The 25,685-nt window shown below is 42.7% G+C and overlaps 1 protein-coding gene across 1 annotated transcript in view; it reads left to right on the forward strand.

Annotated features, from left to right (window-relative positions):
- Positions 1 to 25,685, forward strand: part of mertka (c-mer proto-oncogene tyrosine kinase a) — a 156,515-nt gene that overhangs the window by 105,754 nt on the left and 25,076 nt on the right. Inside the window, exons 9-11 of the mRNA XM_070885751.1 lie at positions 3,743 to 3,902; positions 13,047 to 13,212; positions 23,344 to 23,432. Of these exons, the coding sequence (XP_070741852.1) occupies positions 3,743 to 3,902; positions 13,047 to 13,212; positions 23,344 to 23,432 (415 nt within the window). The remainder of the gene's footprint in view (positions 1 to 3,742; positions 3,903 to 13,046; positions 13,213 to 23,343; positions 23,433 to 25,685) is intronic.

Genomic DNA, 25,685 nt, shown 5'->3' on the forward strand with positions numbered 1-25,685 from the left:
AATTTTATTTGCCTCCTTTGGCTTTTTTCCACAGTGCAATTCTAGATCCTTGTATTGGTTAAAAGAACTGAACGTCAGGAACTCGCTCAAAAACAAATATAGCCCTGAATAATTTTTAATAATTCATTAACTTGTATTTGTTCTTATTGCTGTTTCTTGTATCTTGACATATTATCTTTTCCAAACACCAGAAAGCACCAACATTTTGTCAATTTTTTAATCAAAAAAAATAATTTTACATGTGAATCAAAACTGTTGTATTGTACTTTTTAAAAAAAAAAAAATAATGTTTTATTTGACGTGGAACTAAAGAAGTATCTCATCTTAACGACATTAGGTGAAATCACACTGATATTAGTGACAAACGCAATAACTTATTCACATGAAAACCCTTTGCTATTTTAGTGAAAGAATTGGCTCATTCGTTAACCAGATTAATTCCAGGTTATAAAAGGATATACTTGCTTTGGAGGCAGTTCAGAGAAGGTTCACTAGGTTGATTCTGGAGATGAGGGAGTTGACTTATGAGAAAAGGTTGAGTAGGTTGGGCCTCTACTCATTGGAATTCAGAAGAATGAGAGGTGATCTTATCGAAATGTATAAGATTATTAGGAGGCTTGACAAGGTAGACGCAGAGAGGATGTTTCCACTGATGGGGGGAGACTAGAACTAGAGGGCATAATCTTAGAATAAGGGGCCGCCCATTTAAAACTGAGATGAGGAGAAATTTCTGTAAATGTGTGGAATTCGCTGCCTCAGAGAACTGTGGAAGCTGGGACATTGAATAAATTTAAGACAGAGATAGACAATTTCTTAACCGATAAGGGATTAAGGAGTTATGGGGAGCAGGCAGGGAGGTCAACCTGAGTCCATGATCGGATCAGACATGATCGTATCAAGTGGCGGAGCAGGCTTGAGGGGCCATATGGCCTACTCCTGCTCCTATTTCTTATGTTGTTATGTTACTCCCTTTAAAATAATGAACAAAATAATTTCATACTAACCCTTAAAAGTATTCATTACTATCACATCATGCAATTTCACCTGTTTGATATCTATTTGTATATCCTTTTGTTGTTTGCTACATTCCTGATTTTTCTGCTGTGTTTTTGGACATCACACAAGATGTTTACTCACTTATGTAATGCAAAGTCCACTGAAGTGAGGAGGCCAAGGTTACTGATAATTATGAAAGCTAAATCCAAGTTTCTTAGAGCAATATAATGGACTGATTTTCTTTATAGTTTTGTGACGTGTATTTTTTTTTAAAAGCTGATTTTTTTTTTAAGAAGCAGGGATCGGAAGGAAGCTTAACCTTCAGAAGTTCTTTTGCACATTAGTTTCTCTCAGAATTAATCTTTCAGACTCTGGGCTTATTGTCATTCTAATATGTGCACCAAACTCAGAAACTAGCAGAATTGTTGTCGTGCGAAAGTTTTAGATTAAATAACAATTGGACATAATGGAAGCCTTGTGAATGGGCATACTGGAAAGTTAATAAGAGTTGTCTCTCGAACTGAAATGTCATTGCGCAGGCGTGCATTTTGTGGCTAAATGTCACGCTGCGCACAATGCGATTTGCTGCTTGTTATGAAAGGCTGACTTTTCAGTAAACACCTCACTCGATGGTACTCTGTCTATCAGCCACTATTTGTGGGACTGAGTAGGATGACTCATCAGCAAGTGACATTTTGGGGAACAAGCTTAGGATGTCTTGGTTTCCTTAATATTACCATTGTTCAGACTACAACTGTGTGCTTTGTAATACGACCTTCCCAGATGGGCTTACAGTCAGAGTAATTAATAATACATTTGAATAGTATGTTATTGCATTGAAATATCTTAAAACTCTTTCATATGCACTGTTATGCAGATAAAAGCAGGCATTAATATCCTGTGTATTGACAGCTGTGTGCAACACAATGTTATCCAGAAAAGTGAGTTTTTTAAATCAACTTGGCTGACTCAGACAAATGGTGAGTCAGTGCAGCTGCTAAATTGATGAGTGCACCCGCAGTCCTCACAACAGCTGTACGTTTATACATGCTGCGTGTTTTAATATGGAGCATTATTATCAACATAGCACTGCCATGATTTGCCGCAGAAACGTTTGGCATGTGTCTGCCATTGCACTGAAGTGCGCATGCAGCTGGAAACCAAGACTGGTTCCATGAGTGGCTTCACAAGGCATCCTGGCAATAGAGTTGGAATTTGAATTAGTATAGTGACTTGTGTTCACACATCAGCCGATGTATAAACGTTAAATTTTACTTGATGTGCTTTACTAGTTCGTTTTAACTTTTCAATAAACTGCCGCCTGTAGATAATTCAGTGTAATGATGTCTCTGCTGTTTCACAATTTGCTAAATAATATTCAAAACAATTACTCCTCATTTTCATACTTTATTCAGAAACCAGCTCTTTTGACGTAACCAGGCCTTAAACTGACAATAACAGGAAAAAAAGTTACTTTACAATGTTGGTGGCGTTACTAATACATGGTATTGCTTTTTGAAACATAGGAAGTAAATTCACATTCTCAAGAAGTCCCAAAACACTTCACAGCCAATGAATTACTTTTTAAAGTGTATTCATTGTTTTGTGGGTAAAGGTCACAGCTAATTTGTACACAGCAAGGTCCCGCAAACAGCAGTTAGATAACTGACCAGCTCATCTCTTGATTGAGGGATAAATGTTTGCATGGACATCAGGGAACACCCTTGCTCTTCAAATAGCATCCATGGGATCTTGTGCATTAACTTTAACCAGGTCTGCTTGTTTAATATCTCACCTCTGACGGCGCTCAACTCTTGAAGTTGTGGGGTCAACTCTTGAATCCGAGGCAAGAGTACTGCCACCAAGCCAAGCTGGCATAGATAGACCCAGCTGAAGAAAGGCCTATAATTCCAATCAGAAGGCCCAGAAGCACTTATCATTTCTAACTTCTTATATTCATCAGTCACTGAATTAACACCATGTACGTGAGGTTCCTGCTCCGAAGAAGAAAAATTAGAGTGCCATTTTTTTGGTTGACTTGTTCTCCTTGCTGTAGTGGTTGCCGATAAATATATGTATTAACTGTTCTGTTACTGGTGATATGTAGGTGACAGTGGAGGGGCGGGGGGGTGGTGAGGGGGGGAGGGTGGAAAAGAGAGAGAGAGAGAGAGATCAAGAATTAGAGTAAGATTGTTGAGGTTTTTGTGAAAGGAAGAACTTCAAGCTGTCTTGCTTGTCTGACACACACGCTAGGTGACTCTCAAATTCAGGATCTCTCTCGCTCTCGTTTTTTGGAAAAAGCTTCAGGTGCTGATCCAACACATTATTTGTGTCAGCTTGGCTCAGTTGGTACTCTGGCCATTCCTTCCCAAACTTTAGCCTTTGCGGCAGAAGCCTTTGGATTCGAGTCCCACACTGGGCTTCAGCACATAATCTAATCTGCTACTCTAGCACAGTACTGAGGCTGCATTGTCAGACGTGCCATCCTTTGGATGAAATGATAAAGCTGCAATAGGAAGATGATCGGGGTTGGTATTTTGGCAGGAAGAGATCAAAGGACCGCCTTTATCGGAACTTCTTTTACTTTTGTCCAGGATGTGTCTTCACAGTCTGCATTGTGGATAGTCAGATGGTTGGATACTCCTGTTTTAAGTCCTTAATCTTTAGGATCACAATGTGTAAATCTCTCAATGTACAATAATTATTTGTTATTAAGCCATTTTTATTTGTCTTTCCTCCTTTTCAGGTTATAAAATCACTTAAACTGATTGGCAATCAGACAGTTAACCGAGGCATTATTGATGTTGTGGCAATAAACGTTACATACAAGGTGCGAGTGGCAGCATACAGTAGCACTGGAGTTGGGCCTTACAGTGATCCAGTACATGTCTTTGTTGCAAGCAATGGTAATTACTGCTTTGTATTGTGCAAAATTTCAATGCGATCAGTCGGGTGAAATGGTGATACTTCTGAATGTTCACATTTATTTAGCAGTTTTAACTGAAAATTATCGAGTGTCAACAACAATAAAAAAAAGTTATTTTTATTCTTTTACAAATTGGCACCAAATTTCCTGCCTTCATAAATTTTGAGTGAAAGAAAACGAATGCAAGAACTCTACCTTTTTACTCACATCTGCTCCTGTAAAATTAGCAAAGGCCAGAATTTTGGCCTATCTGGTCCAGCTGTTAACTCAGCACTCTCATTAGAACACTTCTGACTCTCTGACTTGTGTCCTTGCTCAATTTTTTTCTGAAAGATGGCACAATGAATTGAGCACAAATCCAGTGTGTTGGAGCTGTAGCATCATCCAGGATTTCCACACATAGTGAAGTTCCCATGCTTGACCTGGATGTTTAGGGAAGTCATAAACTGTACGTGACTGTTCCCCCGACAGGATTCCCTTTGTGGTGCTCTCCGACAACCCCATCCCATCCAGTGCAAGAGTAGTGACGTTCACAAGTGCTCATCCAACTCTGCCTTGGAAAATGGTGTGCATCCCAGATACAACTAGGAAGAAAGGGGGATAATAAAAATTAAGATGTGGGTCAGTGAATCCATTGGGTTTTGGCCATGGAAGGGAATGCCTGAAGGGATGATTTTGTCAGTATGATTGGAAGATCATCTGTGCTGCTACACATTAGGTTCAGCCAATTATAACTGCAACCCTGGCATGTCTGAGAGATGCTGGGGAGTTTTGGGAATCAGCCAACCTCATTCACATATTTTCAGCTGCCCTTTCTCAAAGGCATCAACCCCATCAGTGAGACATAAGAACATAAGAATTAGGAACAGGAGTAGGCCATCTAGCCCCTCGAGTCTGCTTCGACATTCAACAAGATCATGGCTGATCTGGCCGTGGACTCAGCTCCACTTACCCGCCCGCTCCCCGTAATCCTTAATTCCCTTATTGGTTAAAAATCTATCTATCTGTGAATTGAATACATTCAATGAGCTCGCCTCAACTGCTTCCTTGGGCAGATAATTCCATAGATTCGCAACCCTCTGGGAGAAGAAATTCCTTCTCAATTCGGTTTTAAATTGGCTGCCCCGTATCTTGAGGCTGTGCCCCCTAGTTCTAGTCTCCCCGACCAGTGCGAACAACCTCTCTGCCTCTATCTTGTCTATCCCTTTCATTATTTTAAATGTTTCTATAAAATCACCCCTCATCCTTCTGAACTCCAACGAGTAAAGACCCAGTCTACTCCAATCTATCATCATAAGGTAACCCCCTCATCTCCAGAATCAGCCTAGTGAATCGTCTCTGTACCCCCTCCAAAGCTAGTATACCCTTCCTTAAGTAAGGTGACCAAAACTGCACGCAGTACTCCAGGTGCGGCCTCACCAATACCCTATACAGTTGCAGCAAGACCTCCCTGCTTTTGTACTCCATCCCTCTCGCAATGAAGGCCAACATTCCATTCGTCTTCCTGATTACCTGCTGCACCTGCAAACTAACTTTTTGGGATTCATGCACAAGGACCCCCAGGTCCCTCTGCACCGCAGCATGTTGTAATTTCTCCCCATTCAAATAATATTCCTTTTTACTGTTTTTTTTTCCCAAGGTGGATGACCTCACATTTTCTGACATTGTATTCCATCTGCCAAGCCTTAGCCCATTCGCTTAACCTATCTAAATCTCTTTGCAGCCTTTCTGTGTCCTCTACACAACCCGCTTTCCCACTAATCTTTGTGTCATCTGCAAATTTTGTTACACTACACTCTGTCCCCTCTTCCAGGTCATCTATGTATATTGTAAACAGTTGTTGTCCCAGCACCGATCCTTGTGGCACACCACTAACCACCGATTTCCAACCCAAAAAGGACCCATTTATCCCGACTCTCCGCTTTCTGTTAGCCAGCTGGTTCTCGATCCATGCTAATACATTTCCTCTGACTCCGCGTACCTTTATCTTCTGCAGTAACCTTTTGTGTGGCACCTTATCGAATGCCTTTTGGAAATCTAAATACACCACATCCATCGGTACACCTCTATCCACCATGCTCGTCATATCCTCAAAGAATTCCAGTAAATTAGTTAAATGTGATTTCCCCTTCATGAATCCATGTTGCGTCTGTTTGATTGCACTATTCCTATCTAGATGTCCCGCTCTTTCTTCCTTAATGATAGCTTCAAGCATTTTCCCCACTACAGATGTTAAACTAACCGGCCTATAGTTACCTGCCTTTTGTCTGCCCCTTTTATAAACAGAGGCATTACATTAGCTGCTTTCCAATCCGCTGGTACCTCCCCAGAGTCCAGAGAATTTTGGTAGATTATAACGAATGCATCTGCTATAACTTCTGCCATCTCTTTTAATACCCAGGGATGCATTTCATCCGGACCAGGGTACTTGTCTACCTTGAGTCCCATTAGCCTGTCCAGCACTACCCCCCCTAGTGATGCTGATTATCTCAAGGTCCAAGAGGCTCTGACCCACTGTGCAGCTCGCTGAGATCCTACTGCAAATTCCCTGGGTTCAACAAAGTTTTCTTGTCATATGGTACCAGGTAGGACAACCTGAATAGATACAGATGCTCCAGAAGATAGTTCTGTTGGAAAGGCTACGATGACTTCAGATCTGATTTTTAGTTTTTCTTTGATTACTTCAAATCAGTAGAGTGGCCCCAAATCAAGGTCCTTCACTATTCCGCCAAGGGAATCTAGAAATAAAGTCCTGGAGAACGGCAGTTTTGTCTCTTCTGAGAAAATGAGCTAGACTGGAGATCTTTTAAAAATTGTGATTTGTTCTCTGATACCCACTCTGGTCCATCCTTGTTGGCACGGGTTTCCAATACAGCTCTTCCCTACTGCTGCAGCAAGATCTGTGCCATATTTATATTTTTGGAAAACGCTATCATACTACTTCACTTCTTTCCTTCAAAAGCCTCTTCAAGACTCGTCTCTTCAACCGTGCTTTTGATTCACTCTGCATTAATATTTCCTGTTATCAGCTCTGTGGTGTCTTTGCCTTCTTGTGAAGTACTCAGAAGATGTTGTCCTGTATGAGGAGTGATAGAAAAGTGCAAGTTCTTGTCTTACAAAAAATGTCAAATTTTAAAAAAAATCGAAGCACAGCGGATTTTTGAAAGAAGAATGTCCTTTACTTGCCATGTAACTGTAAATAAAGAACATAACATAAGAAATGGAGCAGGAGTAGGCTATATGGCCCCTCGAGCCTGCTCCGCCATTCAATAAGATCATGGCGGATCTGATCATGGACTCCGCTCCCCGTAACCCTTGACTCCCTTATCATTCAAAAATCTGTCGATCTCCACCTTAAATATATTAAAAGACCCAGCCTCCACAGCTCTCTGAGATAGAGAAATACAAAGATTTACGGCCCTCTGAGAGAAGCAATTCCTCCTAATTTCTGTATTAAATGGGTGACCCCTTATTCTGAAACTATGCCCCTGGTTTTAGATTCCCCATGAGGGGAAACATCCTTTCTGCATCTACCCTGTCAAGCCCCCTCAGAATCTTATGCTTTTCAATAAGATCACCTCTCATTCTTCTAAACTCCAATGAGTACAGGCCCAACCTGCTCAACCTTTCTTCATAAGTCAACCCCTTCATAGAAACATAGAAACATAGAAAATAGGTGCAGGAGTAGGCCATTCGGCCCTTCTAGCCTGCACCGCCATTCAATGAGTTCATGGCTGAACATTCAACTTCAGTACCCCATTCCTGCTTTCTCGCCATACCCCTTGATCCCCCTAGTAGTAAGGACCTCATCTAACTCCTTTTTGAATATATTTAGTGAATTGGCCTCAACAACTTTCTGTGGTAGAGAATTCCACAGGTACACCACTCTCTGGGTGAAGAAGTTCCTCCGCATCTCGGTCCTAAATGGCTTACCCCTTATCCTTAGACTGTGACCTCTGGTTCTGGACTTCCCCAACATTGGGAACATTCTTCCTGCATCTAACCCGTCCAACCCCATCAGAATTTTAAATGTTTCTATGAGGCCCCCTCTCATTCTTCTGAACTCTAGTGAATACAAGCCCAGTTGATCCAGTCTTTCTTGATAGGTCAGTCCTGCCATCCCGGGAATCAGTCTGGTGAACCTTCGCTGCACTCCCTCAATAGCAAGGATGTCCTTCCTCAGGTTAGGAGACCAAAACTGTACACAATACTCCAGGTGTGGCCTCACCAATGCCCTGTACAACTGTAGCAACACCTCCCTGCCCCTGTACTCAAATCCCCTTGCTATGAAGGCCAACATGCCATTTGCTTTCTTAACCGCCTGCTGCACCTGCATGCCAACCTTCAATGACTGATGTACCACGACACCCAGGTCTCTTTGCACCTCCCCTTTTCCTATTCTGTCACCATTCAGATAATAGTCTGTGTCTCTGTTTTTACCACCAAAGTGGATAACCTCACATTTATCCACATTATACTTCATCTGCCATGCATTTGCCCACTCACCTAACCTATCCAAGTCGCTCTGCAGCCTCATAGCATCCTCCTCGCAGCTCACACTGCCACCCAACTTAGTGTCATCCGCAAATTTGGAGATACTACATTTGATCCCCTCATCTAAATCATTAATGTACACTGTAAACAGCTGGGGCCCCAGCACAGAACCTTGCGGTATCCCACTAGTCACTGCCTGCCATTCTGAAAAGTACCCATTTACTCCTACTCTTTGCTTCCTGTCTGACAACCAGTTCTCAATCCATGTCAGCACACTACCCCCAATCCCATGTGCTCTAACTTTGCACATCAATCTCTTGTGTGGGACCTTGTCGAACGCCTTCTGAAAGTCCAAATATACCACATCAACTGGTTCTCCCTTGTCCACTCGACTGGAAACATCCTCAAAAAATTCCAGAAGATTTGTCAAGCATGATTTCCCTTTCACAAATCCATGCTGACTTGGACCTATCATGTCACCTCTTTCCAAATGCGCTGCTATGACATCCTTAATAATTGATTCCATCATTTTACCCACTACTGAGGTCAGGCTGACCGGTCTATAATTCCATGTTTTCTCTCTCCCTCCTTTTTTAAAAAGTGGAGTTACATTGGCTACCCTCCACTCTATAGGAACTGATCCAGAGTCAATGGAATGTTGGAAAATGACTGTCAATGCATCCACTATTTCCAAGGCCACCTCCTTAAGTACTCTGGGATGCAGTCCATCAGGCCCTGGGGATTTATCGGCCTTCAATCCCATCAATTTCCCCAACACAATTTCCCGGCTAATAAGGATTTCCCTCAGTTCCTCCTCCTTACTAGACCCCCCGACCCCTTTTATAACCGGAAGGTTGTTTGTGTCCTCCTTTGTGAATACCGAACCAAAGTACTTGTTCAATTGGTCCGCCATTTCTTTGTTCCCCGTTATGACTTCCCCTGATTCTGACTGCAGGGGACCTACGTTTGTCTTTACTAACCTTTTTCTCTTTACATATCTATAGAAAGTTTTGCAATCTGTCTTAATGTTCCCTGCAAGCTTCTTCTCATACTCCATTTTCCCTGCCCTAATCAAACCCTTTGTCCTCCTCTGCTGAGTTCTAAATTTCTCCCAGTCCCCAGGTTCGCTGCTATTTCTGGCCAATTTGTATGCCACTTCCTTGGCTTTAATACTATCCCTGATTTCCCTTGATAGCCACGGTTGAGCCACCTTCCCTTTTTTATTTTTATGCCAGACAGGAATGTACAATTGTTGGAGTTCATCCATGCAGTCTCTAAATGTCTGCCATTGCCCATCCACAGTCAACCCATTAAGTATCATTTGCCAATCTATCCTAGCCAATTCACGCCTCATACCTTCAAAGTTACCCTTCTTTAAGTTCTGGACCATGGTCTCTGAATTAACTGTTTCATTCTCCATCCTAATGCAGAATTCCACCATATTATGGTCACTCTTCCCCAAGGGGCCTCGCACAACGATAACACCCAGTCTAAGATGGCCTCCTCCCTAGTTGGTTCCTCGACATATTGGTCTAAAAAACCATCCCTTATGCACTCCAGGAAATCCTCCTCCACCGTATTGCTTCCAGTTTGGTTAGCCCAATCTATGTGCATATTAAAGTCACCCATTATAACTGCTGCACCTTTATTGCATGCACCCCTAATTTCCTGTTTGATGCCCTCCCGAACATCACTACTACTGTTTGGAGGTCTGTACACAACTCCCACTAACGTTTTTTGCCCTTTGGTGTTCTGTAGCTCTACCCATATAGATTCCACATCATCCAAGCTAATGTCCTTCCTAACTATTGCCTTAATCTCCTCCTTAACCAGCAATGCTACCCCACCTCCTTTTCCTTTTATTCTATCCTTCCTGAATGTTGAATACCCCTGGATGTTGAGTTCCCAGCCCTGATCATCCTGGAGCCACATCTCCGTAATCCCAATCACATCATATTTGTTAACATCTATTTGCACAGTTAATTCATCCACCTTATTGCGGATACTCCTTGCATTAAGACACAAAGCCTTTAGGCTTGTTTTTTAACACCCTCTGTCCTTTTAGAATTTTTCTGTACAATGGTCCTTTTTGTTCTTTGCCTTGGGTTTCTCTGCCCTCCACTTTTCCTCATCTCCTTTCTGTCTTTTGCTTTTGCCTCCTTTTTGTTTCCCTCTATCTCCCTGCATTGGTTCCCATCCCCCTGCCATATTAGTTTAACTCCTCCCCAACAGCACTAGCAAACACTCCCCCGAGGACATTGGTTCCGATTCTGCCCAGGTGCAGACTGTCCGGATTGTACTGGTCCCACCTCCCCCAGAACCGGTTCCAATGCCCCAGGAATTTGAATCCCTCCCTGCTGCACCATTGCTCAAGCCACGTATTCATCTGAGCTATCCTGCGATTCCTACTCTGACTAGCACGTGGCACTGGTAGCAATCCCGAGATTACTACTTTTGAGGTCCTACTTTTTAATTTAGCTCCTAGCTCCTTAAATTCATTTCGTAGGAATCAACCTAGTGAACCTTCTCTGAACATCCACCAATGCAAGTATATCTTTAAATAGGGAGACCAAAACTGTACGCAGTACTCGAGATGTGGCCTCACCAATACCCTGTACCCAATACACCAATACAGTTGTAGCAGGACTTTTCTGCTTTTGTACTCTTCCCCCTTTCAATAAAGGCCAACATTCCATTTGCCTTCCTGATTACGTGGTGTACCTGCATACTAACTTTTAGTGTTTCATGCACAAGGACCCTTTGTACTGAAGCACTTTGCAATTTTTCTCCATTTAAATTATAATTTGCCTTTCTATTATTTCTGCCAAAGTGGATAACCTCACACTTTCCCACATTATACTCCATCTGCCAAATGTTTGCCTGCTTACTTAGCCTGTCTATATCCCTTTGCAGATTTTTTGTGTCCTCCTCACAATTTGCTTTCCCACCCATCTTTGTATCATCAGCAAACTTGTCTACATTACACTCTGTCCCTTCATCCACGTCATTAATATGGATTGTAAATAGTTGAAAACCCAGTACCGATCCTTGCGGCACCCTACTAGTTACTGTTTGCAAACCGGAAAATGACCCATTTATCCCGATTCTCTTAGTTAGCCAATCCTCTATCCATGCTAATATATTATCCCCAACCCTGTGAGATCTTATCTTGTGCAGTAACCTTTTGTGTGGCATCTTAGCGAATGCTTTCTGGAAATCCAAATACACCAAATCCACTGGTTTCCCCCTTATCCACCCTGCTCGTACAGCCTCGAAGAACTCCAGCAAATTTTTCAAACATGATTTTCCCTTTCATAAAACCATGCTGACTCTGCTTGATTAAATTATGCTTTACCAAATGTCCTGTTACTACTTCCTTAATTATGGACTCCAGCATTTTTCCCAATGACCGATATTAGGCTAACTGGTCTATAGTTTCCTGCTTTCTGTCTCCCTCCTTTCTTAAATAGGGGCGTTGGACTTGCAGTTTTCCAGTCCACTGGGACCTCTCCAGAATCCAGGGAATTTTGGTAGATCACAACCAATGCAGCCACTATTTCTGCAGCCACTCCTCTTGAGACCCTAGGTTGCATGCCATCAGATCTAGGGGACTTGTCCACCTTTAGTCCCATTAGTTTGCCTAGTACTTTATCTCTAATGATAGTGATTGTTTGTAAGTCCCCTGCCCCCACTAGCTCCTTGATTATTAATTATTGGGATGTTTTGGTGTCCCCTACCATGAAAACCGATACAAAATATTTGTTCAAAGGCTCTACCATTTCCCTGTTTCCCATCATTAATTTCCTAGTCTCATCCTCTCGGGGACCAACGTTTACTTCAGCTACTTGCTTCCTTCTTATATACCTGTCGAAGCTCTCACTGTATGTCTTTATATTTCTTGCTAGTTTACTCTCGTATGCTACCTCCTTAGTCGTCCTTTGTTGGTTTCTAAAAATTTCCCAATCCTCTGGCCTTCCATTGTCCTTTGCAACATTGTATGCCTTTGTTTTCAATTTGATACCATCCTTTACTTCCTTAGTTATCCAGGGATGGTTCATCCTTCTCTTGGAGTCTTTATTTCTCACTAGAATAAATCTTTGAGAGTTATGAAATTTCTCCTTAAATGTTTGTCACTGCTTTTCTACAGTCTTACCCTTTAATTTATTTTCCCAGTCCACTTTAACCAACTCCTGCTTTCATAACTTTGTAATTATTTATTTAAGTTCAGGACACTAGTTTGAGATCTAGCTTTCTCACCCTCAAACTGAATTTGAAATTCTACCATGCTATGATCACTCTTCCCAAGAAGATCCTTCATTACAGGATCATTAATTAATCCAGACTCGTTGCACATTACCAGATCTAGAATAGTCTGCTCCCTGGTTGGTTCCACAACATATTGTTCCAAGAAACCATCCTGCATACACTCTATGAACTCTTCCTCCAGGCTACCTTTGCTAATTTGATTTGTCCAATCAATATAAAGATTAAAATTGCCCATGATTATTGTTGTATCTTTCTTACAAGCCTCCATATTTCTTGATTTTATACTCTGTGTTAAACCATTTATATTGATTTAATAGTCGTGTGAATCTGAAGCTAATTTCCCCATGTATTCATTTACTTGCAGGTGAGATAATCCTTTCACCATTTTCAACTACTGCGGCTGCTGCTGGCAGTAACGCTGACCGCTTCCTAACGGTGCTAATTGGAATAGTCTGCATCAGCGGCATAATTATTATAGTAGCGTTCATATATGCAGCTATCAAAAAGCGGATGAAAGAGACCAGATTTGGGTCAGTATTGCTGGTTTATGACACTTCAACATTCAAACTGTGAGAAATTTCTGCACATTTCTTGTGAAAGAAAGAGAGATGATGTTAACTATTACCTGCATGCCCAGTACGAGTAAAAATGGAAGTGGTTTCTGGTGATTGGCCAGACTAGGCTTCAATGTTTGTGGTTTCTTAGCCATCCCAGAGAAAATTCCTTTAATGGTTTGGAATACAAGTGAAGGATTAAACAAATAACAAGAACAACAACTTGTATTTATATAGCACCTTTCACATAGTAAAATGTCCCAAGGCAAATCACAGGAGTATTATAAGACAAAAAATTTGACAACGAGCCACATAAGGAGAAATTGGGGCAAGTGACCAAAAGCTTGGTAAAAGAGGTAAGTTTTAAGAAGCGTCTTAAAGGAAGAAAGAGAGGCTGAGAGGTTTAGGCAGGGGGGAATTCCAGAGCTTGGTGTCTCGGCAACAGAAGACAGGGCCACCGATGATTGAGCAATTATAATCAGGGATGCTCGAGAGGGTAGAATTGGAGGAGCGCAGATATGTCTGGAGGGTTGTGGAGCTGGAGGATATTACAGAGATAGGAAGGGGCGAGGCCATGGAGAGATTTGAAAACTAGTTCGAGAATTTTGCAATCAAAGCATTGCTTAACCATGTTAGCGTTAGTGTTTTCTTAGAAGAATCACTCAACACTCAGAGTCGGTTCCAATGCCTGGCGGCATTTAATAACGCTCAGCGGGGAGGAAACACACAGGACCGTATCCAGGTTTCTCTCCACAGAACAAAGAGTTACATGTACCTTTATATGTTTCACAACAGTTACAAAACAGTTTACTACAGTTACACAGCCCATCACGGCTGGACACAAGCCAATCACAACGATTATAGATTACATATAGGTTCTTTTAACTCAATAGAATTCTCCTAGTATCCAGGGAACCATATGTTCAGTTATTGTCAGCTTGGGCTGATCGATGGCTTTATAGGTTCTCTCCCTAGTTCTTTCATCTGGGAGAAATAATTGGTATATAGCCTTGTTTACAGCAAATGGTTTCCCTCTTATCTTTCTTCCTGGGGAATTAATTGGTTTATGGCCTTGTTCACAGGAGATGGTTTCCTTCTGATCTCTGTCTTCCCAGGCATTCCTACAGTGGGCCTCACAGGGTTATTGCTCGGTCAGTGAACGTTCAACAGTTCACAGTTTGACTACCTGATTTCCCATAATGCCTGGGCAGCCATTTTATGTGTGTGTCCATTTAAGCTTATGTGAGTTTTAAATATCCAGCAGGTGCCTAATGCCTAAGTCTATATATATATTTCTACTCTCTACAACAACCAGGAGCCACTGTAGGTCAGCAAGCACAAGGGTGAAGGGGAAATGGCACCTGGTGCGAGTTAGGACAGTATGATTCAGCCTCCGACAGACTTTAGGGAGAGCGATGGAGTCAGCAGCTAGGGAAAGGAGTTTGTGGCGGGGACCGAAAACAATAGCTTTGGTCTTCCCAATATTTAATTGGAAACTTTCCGCTCAACCAGAACTGGATGGCAGACAAGCAGCGAGGGAAATGGGGCATCTTGGACCTGCCTGAACAGGAGGGGTCAAGAGGTAGAGCTGGTGAGTTGGAGCTGGGTGTCATCAGCGTACATGTGGAAACTGATGTTGGGTTTTCAGATGATGTCGCCAAGGGGCAACATATAGATGAGAAATAGGAGGCGGCCAAGGAAAGATCCTTGGGGGACACCAGAGGTAATGATGGTGGAGTGGGAAGAGAAGCCATTGCAGGTGATTTTCTGGCTACGATTAGATAGATGAGAATGGAACCAGACGAGTGCAGTCCCACCCAGCTGCATGACGGTGGAGTGGCGTTGGTGAAGGATAGAGTGGGCAACCTTGTAAAGCTGCAGACTAGCCAAGAAAGACGAGGAAGGATAATTTACCTTTGTCACAGATGAGAGCTGTTTCGGTATTGTGGCAGGGGTGGAAACCTGATTGGAGGGATTCAAACATGGAGTTACAGGAAAGCTGGGCATGGATTTGGGAGGTGACATGTTCAGGGACTTTGGAGAGAAAAGCAAAGTTGGAGATGGGGTCAACAATTGATAGTTTTTTTTGAGGAGAAGGGTGATGACAGCAGTTTTGAGGGAGAGGGGATTATACTGAGATGCCCATTGTTTTTTTTTTAATGAGATTCAGTAGATTGTCGGAAAAATGGCAGGATTATAAGTGTGGGGCACAGTGTGAAACATAGCTAAAATATTTTTTGATGCAAATGATACCAGTTTCTTCTAAACTGAAGTTTGGCCTTTACTCAAACCTCTATCAACATTGATCTATGATTAAGCAATCTTACAAGGGAAAATTGGATAAATAGTTGATGCCGATGAAGATAGAAGATTACGGGAAAGCGTGGGGGAGTGTGATTAGTTTTGAATTGTGCTCCGAGAGCCAAAATAAACATGATGGGCCAAATGGCTTCCTGTGCTGTAAAGTTCTCTGGTTCTTAACTCTATTGAAGAAATAACTGAAGCATTCCCTTAAAGTTCTAGTAGTTGAGCTTCTTTCCTTTCCTTTCTCACATGTGCCAAAAGAGAAATTGGTGTGGGTAAAACCCTGTTATTTCTTTTGAACAAAAGAATTTGTTTTTGGTGTGATACACAAATAATGAAAGCTGTTTAAAAACTTGGTACAATGAAAATGAGACTGGAGGACATAATTTAAAAGCCTTGAGCTAGGTCCAAGATGAGAAGGAATGTTTAATCCCACAGGCTCGTGGACGTGTAGAAGAGACCCCCAGAAAGCTAAGTCTTGTCGTTGCAAGCGGAAATACCCTTTTAATGACATGATAAGTGTTAATGACTGCCAATCAACCTCTCTCGCACTGAAAATTAACTGTTACAAGTGTGGAGTCTCATTCCTTCAGGCTTTGGATTCTTCAAGATTGTCGAAATGTCAAATCTTTAAGTTTACATTTTTTTGTTAATTTACCTTTTTATAGCTCTCTTTTTCCCCCTCTTTTTCTTAATCCAATCAGTTTCCCTCTCTTTATTTGTCTTTCTGTACTTGACTTGCCATTGAATTCACCCCCTTTAATTCATCATTCTTCTCAGTCCCTCCCGTATTTTTATCCCAATCTTTTAATCTGATTGGTTCAGGAGATAAGCAGTAGCTTGCTCTGTTCACGCAGGTCCCAGATGCCCCGTTTCCCTCGCTGCGACATTGTCAGCTCGCATTTTCAGTAGTTTTGAGGGCAAAATTGTTTTTGAACAGAAGGCTGCAGGGGCAAATCCAACTAACTGCAGCTGCTGTTCGATGCCCTGCCATAGTAGAATCTGGCCCTTTTGTTTTTGTGCTGCAGAAGTGGCTTTCAGCAAAACGGCACGACCAGGATATCCTTCTATTTTGACATTCTGTTACGCCTTTTAATTCTTTCATTGCCAAGAATTTTAGGAATTTCTACTTTCATCAGGATTAGGCATGGGAAATTTGGCATTCGATTTCAAAGGAACAAGTTAACCCCTGGGCTGCCAACCGCTCCAGGGAATATCCTGCCTCTCTGACAATCACACCGCAAGATGCTGAAAATAAGACATTACAGTGACAAGTTGAAAATCTATGACTCGAGTGTTAACTGTAAGCTGCCAAAATAAACACTGGAGCAGGAGTTGGCCATCCAGCCCCTCGAGCCTGTTCCACCATTCAATTAGATCATGGCAGATCTGTATCTTAACTCCATCTACCCGCTTTGGTTCCGTAACCTTTCATACCCCGGCCTAACAAAACTCTTATCAATCTCTCTTTTGAAATTTTCAATTGACGGAGACGCAAAAGCTTTTTGAGGGAAGAGTTCCAAACTTCCAGTACCTTTTGTGCGAAGAAGTGCTTCCTGACAACAATCCTGAATGGCCTACCTCTAATTTTAAGTTGATGCCCGCTGGTTCTAGACTCTCCCACAGAGGAAATAGTTTTTCTCTCTCTACCCTATCAAATCGCTTTTTACATAAATGTTCAACGTAATCACTTTACCACTGCTCACGCTATCCCTCTTGTCGGATTTTGTCACTCCATGTGCCTTAGTGTGCTTTCTTTAGTGCACTAATTCAGCATGTTCGCATTAAATTCCTGTCTCTGCTAGTTTAACACCATTAACCTGTTTGTTTAATGAAATAATGATCTGTAAAACCGGCGCTAGCATGAATTTAACGTGAATGGGTTGGTCAGTGCACTAAAATTAAATCCTTAAATGTCATGAAGACATTTTATTTCTTGACTTTAATTTTGCTTATTATCTAATCCAATTCCATCGAATCAATCTTTTCTAACTTTTATTGTCCTAGTAAATCAAATGTTGAAGTAAAAAGTTTAAAATTTTCTCCCCCATCCCTTGCTTGCACTTCCTATTTGGGTGTTCGGAATAAGGGTTTAAAATTGAGGGTTTTAATGGTTGGTTTTCCAGTCAACTGAAAGACCAGACTTGGAAGATTATCCTTTGGCACATTTTTAAACCATAACACGCCGATGGATTAATGTATTTGTCGGTGGCCTGAGCAATTTGTTAATTGCTCATCATTGCTGAGAAACCAGGACTTTCACTGCCACTAGAATTTCTTGAGGCAAAATTGCAATAGTTCGGCAGCAAATTGCCTTTTTAAGTGTAAACATTCACAGGATGCTTTAAGCGTCCCCAGTTATCATGCCCTGGTTATCACATAATTGATGAGTTTCAGCAACAGCAGGTTTTGGGTGAGTTTTGTGCTCTCTGCCCCCCCCCCCCCGCCAAAAAAAAAAATCTTGTTGCTCAGAATAAAGGCTTTCCTAATTTTGAGCTTGGCTGAGATATGGATTGTCATTTTTATTACGCTCAAAATAAAGGATGAAACTGAATACTGTAAGCAATGAGCAAGTGTGACCTTAGCTCCTTTAATTAGATTCCAGAGTGCAGGTACCGCGTGGGAGGCCTGCTTCTTTACAGTGCTCCCAAGGGATGCTGGGATTCCTTGGGACTCCAACAGGTAGGCCCTCTGGTGATGGTGTGATACAGGTTGCCAAGGGTTAAATACATAACAATTTTTGTTCCAATGATGTTGTGGAAACCTTGACGCTGACACTGAACCAAGTATTTGGACTGCCATTGTGACATGGCCATGTTTTAGGGTCAGCGGCTTGGCTGAGATGCAACTTGAAACGAATCGAGTTCCCATTACTGATGAAGTTGGAACTTAACTGGCACTAAGCTGGGTGGCAATGCGAGCTGCGAGGAGGGTGCTAGGAGGCTGCAGGGGGACTTGGACAGGTTAGGTGAATGGGCAAATGCTTGGCAGATGCAGTATAATGTGGATAAATGTGAGGTTATCCACTTTGATTGCAAAATCCGGAAGGCAGATTATTATCTGAATGGTGACAGATTAGTAAAAGGGGAGGTGCAATGAAACCTAGATGTCATGGTACATCAGTCATTGAAGGTAGGCATGCAGGTACAGCAGGCAGTAAAGAAGACAAATGGCATGCTGGCCTTCATAGCGAGGGGATTTGAGTATAGGAGCAGGGATCTCTTGCTGCAATGGTACAGGGCCTTGGTGAGACCACATCTTGAATATTGTGTGCAGTTTTGGTCTCCTAATCTGAGGAAGGACATTGAGGGAGTGCAGAAAAGGTTCACCAGACTGATTCCCGGGATGGCAGGACTGACATATGAAGAAAGACTGGATCGACTAGGCTTATATTCACTGGAATATAAGCCTAGTCTTATAGGGGATCTCATCGAAACATATAAAATTCTGACGGGATTGGACAGGTAGAATATTCCCGATGTTAGTGAAGTCCAGAACCAAGGGTCATAGTCTAAGGATAAAGGGTAAGCCATTTAGGACCGAGATGAGGAGAAACTTCTTCACTCAGAGACTTGTGAACCTGTGGAATTCTCTACCACAGAAAGTTTGTTAGATATATTCAAAAGGGAGTTAGATGTGGCCCTTACGGCTAAAGGGATCAAGGGGTATGGAGAGAATGGGGTACTGAAGTTGCATGATCAGCCATGATCATATTGAATGGTGTTGCAGGCTCGAAGGGCCGAATAGCCTACTCCTGCACCTATTTTCTATGTTAATTTCCAGGGTGTGTTCAATTGTTCAGTTGTATGTCCTCTGGTTCTTCACATTTGAAGAAGCCACAAACATGTTTGCAAGGGGATACAGCATACAGCAAATAATTAGGAAGGCAAATGGAATGTTGGCCTTAATTGCAAGGGGATGGAGTGTAAAGGTAGGAAAGTCCTGCTGCAACTGTACAGGGTATTGGTGAGGCCACACCTCGAGTACTGTGTACAGTTTTGGTCTCCTTATTTAAGGAAGGATATACTTGCATTAGAGGCAGTTCAGAGAAGGTTCACGAGGTTGATTCCTGGGATGAAAGGGTTGGGTCTATACTCATTGGAGTTTAGAAGAACGAGAGGTGATCTTATTGAAACGTGTAAGATTCTGAGGCGGCTTGACAGGGTAGATGCAGAGAGGATGTTTCCCCTCGTGGGGGAATCTAAAACTAGGGGGCATAGTTTCAAAATAAGGAGTCGCCCATTTGAAACGGAGATGAGGAGGAATTTCTTCTGAGGGTCGTAAATCTTTGGAATTCTCTACCCCAGAGAGCTGTGGAGGCTGGGTCATTGAATATATTTAAGGTGGAGATAGACAGATTTTTGAAAGATAAGGGAGTCGAGGGTTATGGGGAACGGACTGTGAAGTGGAGTTGAGGCCAAGATCAGATCAGCCATGATCTTGTTAAATGGCGGAGCAGGCTCGAGGAGTCAAATGTCTTGTCTTCTGCTCCTATTTCTTATGTTCTTATGTTTGACAAGTGCAGCAGGGGAAAGGAAATCTCAGGGTAGATTTTGCGAACAAGTAATCCCACTGTGGAGACCGTATCATGGCCAACCCGCTTTTCCATCCATTAAAGCTGTGAAATGGGCAGGTACCAATTAATTTTAATAACAAATTTGTAAAATCTACTCTGTGTATATTTGTTTTTTAAATGTTGTCTTGTGAGTGAACTGAAGCACCTGTGTTTCTGCAAAGAAACTATCTAGATTTATATTTGGGTCAACACTTAGAATGGACTTCCAGGTGGAGCACTGGAGCCAAAAGGCCCCTAATTATTTAAGAGAAAGTTGCAGGTGTGGGGGGAGAATTGCAGCATTTACTGGATTGGTAAGCTAAGCTGGGCCAAACTGCCATCCTCTTCCATATCTATCTTCTGATTATGCAAAAATCAAATACTTGCATAGGAACAGGAGTAGGCCATTTAGCCCCTCGATCCTGTTCCACCATTCAGTGAGATCATTGCTGGTCTGTGACCTAACTCCATATACCCGCCATTGCCCCCATATCCCTTAACACCTTCGGTTAACAGAAATCTATAAATCTCGAATTTAAAAGTAACAATTGTCGCAGCATTAACTGCCTTTTGCGGAGGAGAGTTCGAAACCTCTATCACCCTTTGTGTGTATAAATGTTTCCTAACTTCACTCCTGAAAGGCCTGGCTCTAATTTTTAGGCTATGTTCCCTAGTCCTAGACTCCCCAACCAGGAAAATAGGGTAGAGTGAGAGAAACTATCAGTTCCCCTTAATATCTTGAAAACTTCGATTAAACCACCCCTTAATGTAAATTCCAAAGATTACAGCCCTAGTTTGCGTGAAATTGTGCTGACAATTTCCTCTTGCGTTTCCCCCAATCGATCACTGTAACTTTGGCAGAAGATCAGTGGAAAATCCTGTATCCGTAGAATTTCCCCAAGGAAATTCCTGGCATTGGAATTATTTCAGTTGATGTACAACCTGGTATTTTGTTTTAAGTTTAGGATCACTGTCTAGGTTTCTGATGGGGTGGAGTCTGAATATAAAATGTTTTCAGTTGTGTAAAATGCAATAATTGGCTTCAGGAAATCGGCACCGGTTTATTTTGGCATTGGGCTATATTTTCTTGCCAATTTATAGTCAATGGGTCAGAGATCTAGCTTATCACTGGTCAACTTGTGACCAAGAAATTAAAGCAAAACTTCCTTTTGAAAATGACTAATTTCACTTGTCTTTCTAAACAAGTGTAGCCGAGCAAGTCTGGAAATAATTATTACAGCTGTTTCGTTCAAATGCATTTAATCACTGAATGTTCATTTTAACAGGAAGGATTCTCAAACTCCAGCTGCTTCTAGCTGATTAGTGAACCCCCCATTTCTCCACCTCTCTTTTCCCCCCCCCCCCACCCCTCCTCTTCTTCCCCCCCACCCCCCCACACCCCTCCTCTTCTCCCCCCCCCCCCACACCTCCTCTTTTCTCCCCCCCCCCCCACACCTCCTCTTCCCTCCCCCACCCCCTTTCGCTCACCCTCCCCCCCCCCCCCGGCGCCTTCTGTCTCTCTCTCTCTCTCTCTCTCTCTCTCTCTCCTTTATATCTCTCTCTCTCTCCTTTATATCTCTCTCTCTCTCCTTTATATCTCTCTCTCTCTCCTTTATATCTCTCTCTCTCTCCTTTATATCTCTCTATCTCTCTCTCTCTCTCTCTCTCCTTTATATATCTCTCTCTCTCTCCTTTATATCTCTCTCTCTCTCTCCTTTATATCTCTCTCTCTCTCCTTTATATCTCTCTCTCTCTCCTTTATATCTCTCTCTCTCTCCTTTATATCTCTCTCTCTCTCCTTTATATCTCTCTCTCTCTCCTTTATATCTCTCTCTCTCTCCTTTATATCTCTCTCTCTCTCCTTTATATCTCTCTCCTTTATATCTCTCTCTCTCTCTCTCTCTCTCTCTCTCTCTCTCTCTCTCTCTCTCCTTTATATCTCTCTCTCTCTCTCTCTCTCTCTCTCTCTTATATATCTCTCTCTCTCTTTCTCCTCCCTCCTTCCTCCTCTCCTTGATGGCTGGATCACTATTCTTTAGATTGCCAGACAACTATAAACATGTTAAGAATAAGGGGCTGCCCATTTAGAACTGAGATGAGGAAAAATTTTCTTCTCTGAGGGTTGTAAATCTGTGGAATTCTCTACCTCAGCGAGCTGTGGAAGCTGGGATATTGAATATATTTAAGGTGGGGATAGACGTATTTTGAAAGATAGGAGTGTAAGGTTATGGGAAGTGGAGCTGATCCCAAGATCAGATCAGCCATGATCTTATTGAATGGCGCAGCAGGCTTGAGGAGCCGAATGGCTTACTCCTGCTCCTTTATGTTCTTAGGATAATGTTTTAGAGCATTATATTTCAATTCCTCCTTTATTTGAGAAAAGAGAATAGCCCTGAATGTGCCTGTTGTTTCCAGTGTTTCATTGTTGCAAGAATAGTGCAGCAGCATATGGTAGGCTGGACGTTCGGGTGGGACCCACTTCTGCCTGGTATTATCGTAGTCTAATTTCCGGTCCAGCCTGACCTTTCATCCGAGGGATCCTTTTAAATTTATGTGGTGTTGCTGGGCTGAAGTGCTGTGATTTATGCTGCCATTGCACCCAGTGTAAGTTACACTGAGATAAAGGAGGTGTACCTATTGTCAGCAGCAGCTAGTACTGACAGAAATGCTTCTTGTTTGCAGCCTGGAGAACTTGAGCTAGTCACAGATGTAAAGTTTTTTAAAAAATTTTAAATTTTGCTTTGGTATTCTTTCTCTGATCATACTCAAGGGAAATAAACCTCGGGAGGCTGCCGACTCGCTATCGCCTGATTTACACTATTGCACAAGGTGGATCAGCAATGGATAGTACTGTAGAATAATGGGGCATGTGCTTATACTCTCAATTCCCCCAACATCACTGAGTTCCTCGTCTCTGCCATGTCATTGTGTGGGAACATTGAATGCAGCTCAGGCATTTCCCTTACTTGAGAAAAATTGTGTATCCTGGCAGTTTGAGTCCTGGACCAGCTCCCTCACCCTGTCAACTGTAGATAATTTTGAGAAATTTGGGAAATCAATTTATAAAAAAATATATATGTATTTTTAGAAAGTTTTGATTTTACAATTATTTTTACAAAAAGCAAGTGTCAAGTAGCTTTAATGTGTCAACAGTAGAGCTGCATTAACAGAACACCAGAATACATATGATGCTGAGGTGTTACTTTTTTACATTAAGCATATTACCTTATTTTTGTTGGTGAATACAGAAATGCATTCAGTGATGGAAATGACTCTGAACCAACTGTCCAGTACACAGCGAGGAAAACCTATTTGCGGAGAGCGTTTGAAGTTACACGTAAGATCTGTGTTTATTATCCATCGTTTCGGCAAAATAGAAAGGGTGCAATGGTGGGAATTATGATCGGAGAAAGTCTGACGCACTCATTCTACATTCTTCTGTGCAGAATTTTTATGACGACGTCAACACATTTAAAACAAATTGGTTAAAACTTATGCAACAATCATCATCATAGGCAGTCCCTCGAGTCGAGGATGACTTGCTTCCACGCCAAAAAGTTCATAGGTGTTTCAATAAAGGACCTAAAATTAGATATCCCGAACTAAATCTTGTTGTGTGGAACATGCCTGTGCGTGGATTTTTTTAACGTGATGGCCGTTAGACACCATCCACCACACGGGCTTGACAAAGCTCGGTCTTGGTCCAGTGGCAAGGATTAACCAAGACGACTGTGCGCGCACATCGCAGTGTGGCCCATGATACCCCTGGGCCCTCGCCTCTTCTGGGCCCCAAACTCTCGCCTCTCCTTGGCCCTGATCACATCCCCCTACAATCTCTCGCCGCTCCTTCGCCCTAACCTCGCCGCTCCTGCTGTACCTGCCCACGCTCCAATCAGCGACCTGGATCTTGGTGACGTCCAATCCAGTCACCCTCTTCGCTGCCGTTGCTCTCCTGCTCCAGCACGTGCTGCTCCCTGGAGCGGTATGCCGCCATGCTGCTCCTTCCGCTGCCCGGCCTGCTCCGATGGTGCAGCAATAGCGCAATGGGAATGTAGAAGCATTTGTATTTGATCTTGGAAGTTAGTTTCTGCCCAAAGTCCTCGAACAGTTAGTGTTTTAATATTGGCAGAAAACAGGCTGGAGGTGACTGCACGGAAATGCCTTTAAGGGCAGATTGAGTTGAGTCACCAGTTTTCACAGCACTACTGACTCTGGGTGAGTTTTCTTAACACCATGGGGTCATTTTAACCTCACCCACCTGGTGGGGAACTGATTGGGTCGGATCAACCACTCGTTTTACACCCTGCCCGACTTTACATTCCAAACAAAGGGTGGCCAATCCCGTCCCATCAGTTTGCTGCCGGGAATGCTGGGTTAAAATTACCCCCATAAAGTCTATATTGGGGAAAGACCATCCATGGTCAGTGCTTATTTTAACAATGAGCAGCCATAAGGCTATCGAGAAGAAATAACTTGGATTTCATAACAAATTACAAATTAAATTATTTTTATTTATATTCTATTAATTTTTCTCCTCCAACCCCTTCTTTCCTAATGCTATGGGGGCAACACTCTGGTATTTAGGCTAAGTGCAACTTTTCAACAGTGTGAGCCTAGGCAGTGACTATTTGGAGAAAGAGGATGTATCACACTTGCCCTCCCAGCACTCAGCTGACTCTGTCTGATGGATTTTTTTTTCCATTATCTCTCATCATCTAGCCTAAATCTACTGAGGCTAATTGTAGTCCCTACATTCACCCCTGTTGGAGGTGAACTAACTCGGAACATAACCAAACACTGAAGCGGGAGATTTCATGGGCTGTATGTCTCTGCATTTACCATTGCACTACATGCAAGCTGTGATCCTTACCAACGGATCCATCACAGACCCAATTCACGACAGGACCGGGGTCAAGCAGGGCTGCGTCAACGCGCAACCCTCTTCTCAATCGCTGCCATGCTCCACCTCACAGTTGATAAGCTCCCCACTGGAATGGAACTAAACTACAGAACCAGTGGGAAGCTGTTCAACTTTCGCCATCTCCAGGCCAGGTCCAAGACCACTCCAACCTCTGTCGTTGAGCTACAGTACGCGGACGACGCCTGCATCTGTGCACACAAACAGGTTGAACTCCAGGATATAGTCGAGGTGTATGAAAGCAAAGGCCTTATGTTAAACATTAGTAAGACAAAGGTCCTGCACCAACCTATCCTCGCTGAACAGCACTGCCCCCCAGACATCAAGATCCACGGCGTGGTCCTGGACAACGTGGACCACTTCCCCTATCTTAGGAGCCTCCTATCAACAAGAGCAGGCATTGACGACGAGATCCAACACTGCCTCCAGTGCGCCAGTGCAGCCTTCGGCCACCTGAGGAAAAGAGTGTTTGAAGACCAGTCCCTCAAAACTGTCACCAAGCTTATGGTCTACAGAGCTGTAGTAATATCCGCCCTCCTGTATGGCTGAAACGTGGAGAATGTACAGTAGACACCTCAAGTCGCTGGAAAAATACCACCAGCAATGTCTCTGCAAGATCCTGCAAAACCTCTAGGAGGACATACGCACAAACATTAGCGTCCTCGTCCAGGT

This window comes from Pristiophorus japonicus, chromosome 7 (genome assembly GCF_044704955.1).
Source record: "Pristiophorus japonicus isolate sPriJap1 chromosome 7, sPriJap1.hap1, whole genome shotgun sequence".
Taxonomy (NCBI): Eukaryota; Metazoa; Chordata; class Chondrichthyes; family Pristiophoridae; genus Pristiophorus; species Pristiophorus japonicus.